Here is an 11,531-nt window from a genome sequence, read left to right on the forward strand (position 1 = left end):
GCGTAAGTCCTGTATATATCTTATATATCTTCACTAGTGAATAATTTGCCCTAGGCGTGGCCCCCCAGACGTAGGTGTGTTATCACCGAACTAGGTGAACAATTTTGGTGTTCAGTGTTCTTACTTTCGTTGTTACTTTGCTGCTACAAATATTCATATTTTGTGTGTGCGAGATTCATGTGTATGGATAGGTGATACTTTTCACAATAATTACAATAAATATAATATTTTTGAAATTTTACCTTTCTCCATATCAATTATTACTTTTAATAAACATAAATAATTATATTATTATTTGATCAAATAATTATTATCGTAAGGAAAAGTAATTATTGACATTATTTGATCAAATAAATATTTATATTAACATAAGTAAATATTTGTGCGATCAAATGTATATCTTATGCTTATTAAAAGTAAATACTCCTATTAGGGTTTAGTGTTCAGGTTTTAGGGTTTCGAAAATATAGTACTTTATATTGAATGGAGGTAAATACTTATATTTACATAAGTATACATATTTGTGCGTACAAATGTATATCTTATATACTTATTAAAAGTAACAATTACTATAAACAAATGTAATAATTTGGGGCGCGGGAGCGGGTCAGGGGCGGGTTTGGGCGCGGGGCGACCCGGCCGCACCCAATACCAATCCAACATAAAATTATTTTTGTAATGTTTACAAATAAATTATAACGTAAAATGATATCAGGTCGAAACGGGTTACAAACTAGTAAAAATTCAATTGAATTGGAGGAAAACAAGTGTGGCGTATTCGGAAAAATCCCGTCTGGTTGCTTGAAAGGGGATATTTTGGAGGCTAAGATCAGCTCCAAGTGTTGATTCAGATGTTGGGAACTTGGATGGAAAGTGGGATTGTGAGATCAAACATGTTAACAATAATTTTCTGGAATTCAGGAAGCCCCAGCTAGTTTGGCCTTTGATACGTGTTGACGTTGATGTTGATGTTGATGTTTCGATTCAAGAAGGTATCTCAAATGTTGGTGTTATACTCTGTTTGATGATGCCACTTGGGAGAGTATAATTCTCGAATTTAGTAAAGATAGAGAATCTTCATCTTCATCGCTTCCAAACTCAGATACAAAGTGTTGGATGCGGAAATGAGACGATGATGATCCAGATTTATGCTCTGCTTAATATCATGGATTCACCAACTTGATACACTCAACCAACCACAAGCCTATACTTCAATTTTATAATTTGTATTTAGGCCCAACTTCATGTTTTATATGGGAAATATTCCTAGGCTCATAAATGAAGTTATTTTTATTGAGAAATGTAAACATGCTTCCTCATCAATCAAACAAAACATCACTCTTTCAGGCAAAGTAATTACAAATTCAAGCCCACAAAATCAAAGGGAAAAAAAAAACAAGAGAATCAAGACTCCTTTGGCAAATTCTGTGCATTCATTAGGCTCTTTGTAAGCCAGATTGCTGTTTCTCTCGAGGAGACCGTGTCTTCCCCAAATGGCTTCAGCACACCCGAGAGCTCATCGAACTTATCTTGCTTCAGCAGACGCGCGCACAGCTCAAGCAAGGACTCCAAAGCATCGGCCCTACGTGGCACTGCTACTTCAACCTCACCCTTACCTTCCTCGACTTCACTTGCAGCTGCGGGATCGTCACCTGGTGGTGCTTGCCTTACTACATGCTGCGTGTCCTCGTTCTCAGCTTGCTTCATTTTGGTTGAGGGCTCCATCACCACCACATCAGTAGATGGATTAGTTTCAGTGCCATCAGCAACGACGTTGGAGATCACAGTTTCTTGAGTTGATGGCATGTTTTCAGCAACGGCTTCATCAGCTGTTTCACTGCATTTCTTGACTGCAGCGTCATCTGCTTCTATCTTTTCACTTTCACGAACTTCATCATCCGGTTTCGCAGAGTGGTTGGGGGAATGGTCGTGTGAGCGAGCTTCGTTCGATGGCATTTCCAGATCATCTGCGATGGTGATGCTCCCTCTTAGTGATGTGGAATCATCTCCGTTGCAAGCAGTGGTCTCACAACTTGCGTCTCCGCTCTTGGAATCCTCGCTGTCGTGGGAGATTTTTCCAGAATAGCTCGTGGGGTCGACTCTCTTTGTCTCGAGTTTGTATTCCACCAATGCATCACCATCCAATAGATTTGTATAAGGCATATCTGCATTTTCATCAAACAATGGCAGAAGCTCCCTTTGTTTCATCTTCAACTCTCTCCCCCTCGGCTCTTTCCTAGCACCGGACGAGCTTCTAGGTGAGGACTTGGCCATCTTCTCCTTCGTCTTGCTTGGAGACGGGGACTTCACAGGAAGAAACACAGTCGATGGATTGTGACAACGGAGGAGGAACGGCTGCAAATGCGGGTGTCTCAACAGCTCTGCAGCCTAAGACGAGCAAACACGCAGAATTAGGGATCGTGATGCTTGATTGATTCAAGATCAAAACAAGTACGAAATTATACCGTTGGCCTGTGCTCCGGACTCTTCCTCAGCATGCTCTTGATGATCTGCTTTCTGAGATGATAACCAGAAATCCTCACTCCTCAGTTTCTCGTTATCGCGATATTTGTGTCGATAAAATCGATTTACGGAGTCGATGTGGAGAACTTACAGAGTGGAAGAGTAGATAATGGGAAGTGGAGAGATCAAGGATCTGTTTATCTTGTTTATAAGTCCAGCCATATCCTATTCATTTCATTCTAACATTAGCAACAGCATAAAATCTTGAAATTTTTCTTCTTTTTTTCTCAATATATTCCACTGATTTATGCAAATCAAGAACCAACTTACAGTGGCTTTAAATGCTTGGTGGTGTGCAGCAATCTCAAACATACAACAACCTATGAACAACAAGAATGCCACTTATCATTAAGTAATCAAAAGTCGAAACACAAGAAGCTAAGATTGACATATATTCTTGAAGAAATTCATTACCTAGTGACCATATGTCTGATTTATAGCCATATGGGATATCTGCAAGAAGCTCCGGGCACATGTAGTTGGGCGTCCCGACAACCTAGAGGCAAATACATAAATCATCCACGGATCCATCGGCCAAGCATCTCGCATAACTCAAATACAAGTCTAAAATACATCATACAAGACTTATCGTCTTCCTATTTCTCAATTTACTCGTGCTGTTGGTTGGCCAAATGAATCGATCACAGCTCTTTCTCAAACCTCGATGTGTAAGTATAGCTCAAAACTAGTCATTCATAGATTAAAGCAACAAGTTAATTCATACTAAGCTGCATATCCATGTTTTGTCAGCTCTTATCAAGGATTTCTTGCACCTGGCTATGAACGTTCTCTCAAAGATAAACCATACAAATGTCTAGTCTCATTGAATTATACATACCGAAGAAGCAAGACCCTCCTCCTCGTTGAGAAGTTTTGCGAGCCCAAAATCACCTATAAGTCAAAACAGTGAGCAAACTTCAGCAACTATAACCAATTGTTGATGGAACCAAGTTACTCGAAGAAACTTGCTTTTTCCCATCTTACCAACACGGATATCGTTTTCCTTCGTGAGAAATATGTTGGATAGCTGAAAGAGAAAGAACAACACTCACATTACAAGGGGTCATGACTCATACTAATATGCATCTTCGCTCTATGTTGAGTACAGAACGAACCTTGAGATCCCTATGAAGGACGCGATTGGAATGCAGATAGTCGATAGCTAACAACAGTTGGGTCAGCCACTTGCATATTTTCTGCAGCAAAACAGATGAATGCCAACAACAGTTAGGGTGAGTTTGCAACAAGGGAAATTTCCTCAAGTATTTCGACCAAATCACCTCCTCGGAGAAATAAGTTCCTCTTGCCCTCCTTATGATCTCATACCTGCATAAGTGGAAACATGATTACAAGAACAGAGAGAAATCAACATGACTCAAACAGATGACAAAGCTTAAGTTGGTCTGCAGTACTTACATGTCTCCACCTTCACAGTAGTTGGTCAAAATGCATATACAACTTCCCTACACACACAGTTCAAACAAATTAGGCCTCTTTAGCATCAGCTTCATGAAAGCTCAAGGTAAGCTTTCGACCAACAGAAAAGAACATGAAAATACATAGTATACCTTCTCCACCCAAGCATCCTTGTATTCAACGATATATGGATGCTGTAGTTTTGAGATTAAGTTCATCTGTAACGAAAACATCACAAAGGATAGAGCATGATATATATAGATACATACTAATTGCCACAAGTGAATATTACAAATTGAAGCAATTCTATTTCTAAGCAAAGATTAGCCCATGATAAAAACCAGAGAAAGAGCTAGGAATTGGCAAAAACCTCTTGGTGAGCCGTACGCTTGAACTTCTCCGTCTGCTTTGAAATTCGAATTTTCTTCAGCACATACCTAATTAAGAGTAGAAGTTTGAAACTTCATGAGCAAATTCCAGCTCTAGATTCTTTTTTTTTTTAACAATGCACTGTGTTTTTTAATACTTGAACGCAGATGTGGTTCTGTTTTGCAATTTAGTTTTCTTGCATAGTGTCGGTAAAAGATTTAAATTCTCTAATAAGGTCATTAGCCCAAATAAACATACTCTCTCTCTCTCTCATACACAGGGACAAAATCGAGAACAAGAAGTCAAAAGCAACATTATGCATGCATATCCATAAACGCAGCTACAAACAGAAAATTTCTTACCTGATCTTCTCAGTTTTGTGGAGCACAAGAAACGTAGCTCCAAAAGCACCTCTTCCAATCTGCTGGATTACTTCATAATCCTCCATTTTCGACTTGGAATCCCAGTTCTCCGACTCCATCAACCCCTTCAAATCCGACATTTTTTCCACATGGGTCAGTCCATTTTCAGCTAAAGATTCAATCTTTCGCCAAAATCAATCTAGTAATGTACTCACCCTGCTTCAATTTGAGCTAGAAACTTGAGATTCCTCCGCGAAAAGAGACCAAGAAAAGCAGAAATCGTGGGTTTTGCTCACGGCAGCTTTAAGCTGAAGAACCCTTCTTCAAAGTTGGGTTCTTGAATTTAATGGCAGTAATTATAGCTATCGCAAAATGAAGGTGTAAAGTTACGTGATACAATTATGGCGCTACGCTGCAACAAATATAGTGTGTGTGTGTGTGTGGGTTTGGTTAGAGAGAGAAGCGGCAGGAAACTAAAGGGGACAAGAGGCACAGTTATATATATATACTTAGATAATCGCAGTGTTTGAGGTTGCCAAAACCCAGAATTAGCTTGAGCTCTCGGTTCAACTATACGTGACTGCATATTAGTAATATATTATACTGAAATAAATTAAAAAAATCAATTATTTAACAATAAATTTCGTTGAGATCATAAAAGCTAGAGAAATATAGAAATTTATTGCGCTGGGAGTCAATAGATCTAATTAAGACCTGCAGAGACTAACATGACCAAATGAAACGTTGAAAACGATAATGAAAGTTCATCGTTTTGATTGTTTTTTACGAGCTTTATGGAAATCTTTATTTAATAATGATTGATTTCTTGAATCTTTTTGAGGAGTCCTTCACACACAACCGTTCTTAATGTTATACTAGTATATATATATATATATATATATAAAGAGAGAGAGAGAGGTGAGATGGAAAAATGAATGATGGGTGCAGAAGAGCAAATTGTGAGGGCCAATAAAGTTTGCTTGCATTTTACAGAATCGTGGAATATTGATTATTCCAAAATATTAGGAAAAAAAAAAGAATTTTATTTTTTGCAAAGATGAAATACAGTTACAATGTCACCATCCTTACCTAAAGTCATTCTCTCTCTCTTAATTTTAGAAACTACCCAATTTTGTGCACCTTAAAATAATATACTATTACCTATATAAGAGAAAAGTAGAGTTTCTATTAGATTCTTTATTCCCAAAAAAGGTTTTTACAAATTTGAAGACCTTACCGGAAACACAAATTCTTATGATAGGAAATTTAAAAGTATCTCCTTCTTCCACAATAAATTTTTTTAGGAGTGACACAAATTTCAAAAACAAAATTATTGAATATATTAGAATTGATAAAAATGTATTGAATTGGTGTTAAAGTGGTGAAAATTATTGTAACTAATGTTGTGTTGTAAGTAAGATGAAAATGTAAGGGTAAATAGAGTATTATTAATGTTAGGGTATAGTTCAAAAGTAGAAAATGATATTTTTTGGTGAACGTTCCTAAAAAGAAATTTAAATTATTTTATTATATACAGAGTAAGTATCTTATTAAAATATACGAGTGATCGTATTATACGAAAGTTTGTATAAAAAACCTCTTCTGTCAAAAATTGAAGTCTTCGTTATATTACGTTGTTAGTTTTTGCCTTCTATATAAATAGATTAATGAACCTTTTATATCCTATAACTTTTTTGATCAAATTCGTCGTGCATGACTAGATGAATACTACTCATCCTGTTCATGCAAGCTCTTTTAAATTTTTCTCTTTCGTCCATCCATAAAAACTCTTCATATTCATGTTTTTTTAAAAAATAATCTCACTAATTATCTCTTTTTAAATTTTCATATATTTATACATATTGTCATTAATAGACCCAAACAAATTCACTAACTATCATCATTTTCTTAAATTTGTGGGCTCCTTCTCCACTCTCCAAATACATGTAGAGGCTAAAATCTACAATTGAAGATGACGTCGGTACGTCTGGATCGATTAGACACTAGCAACCTGCCAACACAAGAATACGTAAGAACCTTAAGTTGAGCACCGAGAGGGGGTGTCAATCGTAGAGCCTCTGACGCTCAAGTCAATAACGGAATAGAAAAGTAAAATGACAAGCATAATGAAATAAGAGAGAAAGACAAGTTGGAATGAGTGATTATTCCAAAAGACAAGCATAATGGAAGGTTGGAGGCGGAGATAGACCAGGTTGGCTATTTCCAACTCGTAAGAGTAATGAGCACGTTGACAGAAGTAAGGAGAATTCAAGAGATAGGGAGCCAGTCAGATTTTTCTGTCCTCCTTTTATGACCTAGTCTAGATGTTTATATAGAGGACATCTAGCCGCTAGGGTTTCTACAGTTTGGTTTTGTCAAAACCCTTATCTCACAGGTTGTTGCGATTTGGACGGGATCATAAAGATTTACCCTCAGACTGCGTCAGCTTGGTGGAAGACATATTTTAGGGTTTGACGGCTGGGTTTTGTAACTTCGTCAATCTAGGTTGACAATAACCCTTGGGCCGCATGCAATATATCCAGCTTGGTTGTGGATTTAAGTCGATCTATAGCTTTCCAGGCTAGATGGACCAATCTGTTTAACTAATTGGACTTTTTAGGGTTGTGTCAGATTGGCGAACTACCTTGATGGGCTTAGGCTGAGTGCGAATTATTCAGCCTGATTATTTAGACAAGTTGGACTTGAAGTGGGATAGTCAACCTGGGTCGGTCCAGGTTGATCTTGTAATAAGTATAACTTGACTTATTGAGCTGCGTGAACAAGTTTTCTTAAGTAATTGGGCCAGCCTCGTTATCGATCCATGTTGGTTTGAAGTTTGTCGGGCTGGATTGATCGGGTTGTTTGGCTCGTGGTCCAGTTTGGAATGTTAATTGGGTTTGAGCCTAGTTGACGGATTTCGCTCACTACAATACACAACTAATTTTTTTCAAAACTCATATTCACTTCATTTAAGAATGTAAAATTTTTTTGTGAGTAATTTTACACATGTGCTACAGAGTGAAAATTTAAAGGGAAAAATGCATGTAAATACGCAAACTTTGCTCAAAATTCATATTTGACGTGAAGTTAGGATTTTACAATTAAATACACCAACTTTGTAAGTTGTTCAATTTTGACGCTGATTTCATTTTCTCCAAACTTTAAAATGACGTAGCTCCTACGTGGCTCGCCGGCACACACCTTTTAGTTACAAATGACAAAACGAAATAAAATCCTAACTTCACGTCATTTTTTCCGATCATCGAAAATAAAATCGGCATCAAAATTGAACAATTTACAAAGTTGGTATATTTAATTGTAAAATCCTAACTTCACGTCAAATATGGATTTTGAGCAAAATTTGTATATTTACATGCAATTTTTCCAAATTTAAAATACTCATATTCACTAAGTGTATATGAAAAATACTCATTTTTATAAATATACGGAGTACATTTTATATTCAAATGGACCAAGTTACCCTTAATGTCTTAATTATTATTGTACTTGGAGACATCACCTTACACATTCTAAAAAAAAGAGAACGATTTGACAACTATCAATCAAAAGTGCATCTAGAAGGTTGTTAGATCATTTAGCCGTCGACAAATGATCTGGCCGCTCAGGAAGCTACATGATCTAGCCACCGATTCAATACACTTTTAGTTGATAGCTGTCAAATCGTTTTCTTTTTCAATATCTTTTACAAATTTCTAATAAATTAATTAATCATACTTCTATACAAAATGTGTAAGAAATTTTACAAAAAAATGAAGCAAAATCATCAATATCTAAAGGTATTTGAAATCCAACCATTTAATTTGAGCATAGAATATTTGTCTCTACAAAAGAGAGCATTTTTCATATACAACTTAAAAATTATAATATTTTTACCTATTAGCTAGTTGTTAGGTCCCTAGGTGTTACTGAACTGGTGTATAGGGGGGTAATACACCAGTAGACTATTTTTCTTGAAATTTGAAACTTCTTTTCTAAACTGAAGTGAGTATCGAAACTGATACTGATGTGAGTTGACTGAAGAGAACAGTGAGTTGAAGATCAGTTAAGAAGGATATTGACTGATACTGATATTGGTTCAGTAGAATAACTTCAGTGCGAAGAACTTGTCGACACACTGATAATTCAAGTAGGGTTTCAGTCTAATCAGTTTTATGAAATCAGATAAGTGTTAGAAATCTTACTAACTATCCGAATATTTGTTAGTTAAACTGATAACACTTGGAGCGAAAACGATTTTACGAAATAGCCTTTAAGTGAATCACTTTGTAAGTTCTTAGGGTTTCTCTTTTCACCTTAACAATTTCAGTATGAGTAATGGTTTGTGCACAGATAAGAAAATGTAAATACTGAAAGCAATAAGAACACAAAGGTTTTTACGTGGTTCAGAAAACAATTTTCTACGTCCACGGTCAGTCGATCACACTGACAAATCACTAGGCTTGTGCTTACGGGTGCACAGCAAACCTTGCTTCTGAAACTCAAGTTTCAGAGCCAACACGCTGGGTTGGACTTTTCTCTTCCTTAACACGTAATTGTTGAGACAACACACGTCTAGCTTGCGGTGGTTAAGGTTCTCTGAGTTCAGACCGACGTCTCGAACGCTCTCTCTATCTCAAACACTCTTTTCACTCTTGTAAAAAGGGTTCAAAACTCCAACTACTGATTACTGAGAACAGGTTCTCGAGTAATCAAAAACTAGGCTAAGGATAAGGAATATTTGCCTAGCAGCTTCTAAGAGAATGTTGGTATATCAGGTGAACTGATATTTGACAATGGAGGATTCTCTTCTTCTATTCAAGGATTTTGGCTAAGTGTAAACTGAGTCTTTAGTTCGACAGAGGTTCAACGTATGTTCTTGAATCGGTGGTGTCGAAGGTTGAATCTTGAGCTCTATTTATAGGCAAATGAGAGGGAATAGATCCGTTGGAGGGGAACCTTCAATCTTATCTGCCGTTTGACTTGTAAATTCAAATTTGGCTCAAGTCTTCATCCTCTATTTCCTTTACGCCGAAAGAGGCATGGCTTTTTTAAGCCAGGAGATGGTGTTACAGTGTAAGGTAGCACGGAAAGGAAAACTCTGCAGGTTGAAGGATGATCCACCATATCCTTGCATTAAATGCATTGTCCTTTGCATTAAATGCGGCATGTACTGGAAGCATTGAAGTTGTCATTTGTTAACACTAAGTGTTTTATACATAACTCCATCTTCAGTCCGCATCTTGCACTATCAGTCCGAGGTTTCTAATAAGAACATTCATTTCAGTTGCATTGAATGCTCTTCGACTGATCAGGTGTGCTGAAGTGTTTCCCTTACACTTATACTTCAGTGCAGATACTGAATTAAATTCAGCATTTAATTCAAGTGAATTTCAATCCTTCATTCTTCAGTCTTCAAGACTTCAGTCCTTCGGTCTTTAGTTATTCGAACTTCAGTGCTTTATTCTTCAGTACTTTCATTTTCAGTCCTTGCGACTTCAGTGCTTTGGTCTTCAGTCTATACTAGAAAAATGAACTCCAACAGTTGAGTTCTAAAAAGATTATAGTCTAATAGAAATTAAATCTAAGAGTTTTGGTATCATCAAAACTATGATTATGATATTTCTTCTTATTTCCCAACACTAGTACCATGCTAAGAATTAGGGATGTCAATCGGGTCAGCCCATCGGATTTTCGGGCTAGCCCTATCGGGTTCTGGGTTAATCGGGTGCGGGCTAATCGGGCTGAAGATTTTTTCAGGTTGTAAACGTTCGGGTTTCGAGCTAGTCCATCGGGCTACCCAGGTTAAAGGCGTAAAAATAAAATGATCATTTGTATTTTATTATTCTTAATGATCTAATGTATAATGTATAAAATATACATAGATATTAAAGATATAAATTATATATCTTTAATATATAAAGAGGCGCGGCCGCACGGTTGCCCGGTGGGAGTGGATGCGCCAGAGGGAATGGAGGCGCGGCAGCGTGGCTGGAGGTGGTAGATCGGTCGGCGATAGAGAAAGAATGGCTGAAGTGAGGCTGGAGGCGTGCTAGTGAATTTCAGTTTCAGGCCAAACCTTAAATGCCTAAACTCTAAAGTATTTTAAAATTCAATTTAAAAAAAATAATAATAATAATAGCCCAACGGGCTGACCCGCTTCAACCCGTCAGCCCGATTAGCCCGATTTATAATCGGGTTGCGATTTTTCAATCCTAACTCTCTAATTTTGTCAGGTTATTCGGTTCGGCCCACGAGTTTCGGGTTAAATTGACATTCCTACTAAGAATGACCAAGAAAAGTTTCCTCCACGGGGAAAAAAACAAAGAAAAATAAATTCTAATGATACTATTATGATTTTGCTAAAGGCTATTTAGAAATAATTAAGCAAACCCCACCACTAATTACAATCAGAATAAATCCAATAAAGTATCAAGGTGGACAAATATTCCAACACGATGCATGATTATTTTTTAATAGTGGGGTATTAAGAAAAATAATAAAAATTAAATGTTGATGAAAGCAGAAATTCAAGGACCCCGCGCTTAATTATAGAACAATATTTATTATATATTGAAATTGGTGCATGTATTAGCTGAGTTTGCGTGTTAACTACCAAGTTTGATTAAATGTCATTAATTGCGTTGCCGATGCTTATTACATTTGATTTGACATTATTTGGCTTGCTTCGATCATTATATTAATTGGGGAAATCTTGTCCACTTTTTTTTTATATTTATTTATAATGAAACTTTGCTATCATTAATTAAAAATTATAAACAATGTTTATCCAAGTTATATATATAGAGAGAGAGAATGATCAATTGTGATGTGAAATGAGAATTAATTGAAACGCTAAATACT

The 11,531-nt window shown here is 36.6% G+C and overlaps 1 protein-coding gene across 1 annotated transcript; it reads right to left on the bottom strand.

The window, feature by feature from the left end:
* Nucleotides 1-1,275: 1,275 nt before the first annotated feature.
* LOC130990115 (serine/threonine-protein kinase Nek6-like) lies at nucleotides 1,276-5,536 on the bottom strand. Its single transcript, XM_057914316.1, has 14 exons — nucleotides 4,886-5,536; nucleotides 4,671-4,795; nucleotides 4,310-4,376; nucleotides 4,092-4,157; nucleotides 3,940-3,986; nucleotides 3,804-3,849; nucleotides 3,639-3,719; nucleotides 3,508-3,550; nucleotides 3,362-3,414; nucleotides 2,938-3,019; nucleotides 2,794-2,843; nucleotides 2,615-2,688; nucleotides 2,466-2,517; nucleotides 1,276-2,388 (listed from the first exon to the last, which is right to left on the bottom strand). Exons 2-14 carry the CDS (start codon nucleotides 4,787-4,789, stop codon nucleotides 1,405-1,407), a joined length of 1,764 nt encoding a protein of 587 aa, XP_057770299.1. The 5' UTR covers nucleotides 4,790-4,795; nucleotides 4,886-5,536; the 3' UTR covers nucleotides 1,276-1,404.
* Between the last annotated feature and the right edge of the window lie 5,995 nt (nucleotides 5,537-11,531).

Source organism: Salvia miltiorrhiza, chromosome 6, assembly GCF_028751815.1.
Source record: "Salvia miltiorrhiza cultivar Shanhuang (shh) chromosome 6, IMPLAD_Smil_shh, whole genome shotgun sequence".
NCBI lineage: Eukaryota > Viridiplantae > Streptophyta > Magnoliopsida > Lamiales > Lamiaceae > Salvia > Salvia miltiorrhiza.

Excerpts from the sequence above, each read along its gene's own strand:
- LOC130990115 (XM_057914316.1), bottom strand. The coding sequence starts at position 4,789 with ATGGAGTCGGAGAACTGGGATTCCAAGTCGAAAATGGAGGATTATGAA. Across the intron at positions 4,158-4,309 it reads AGCGTACGGCTCACCAAGAG|ATGAACTTAATCTCAAAACT; the intron begins GTTTTTGCCAAT and ends TTTTCGTTACAG. Across the intron at positions 3,415-3,507 it reads GGAAAACGATATCCGTGTTG|GTGATTTTGGGCTCGCAAAA; the intron begins GTAAGATGGGAA and ends TTTGACTTATAG.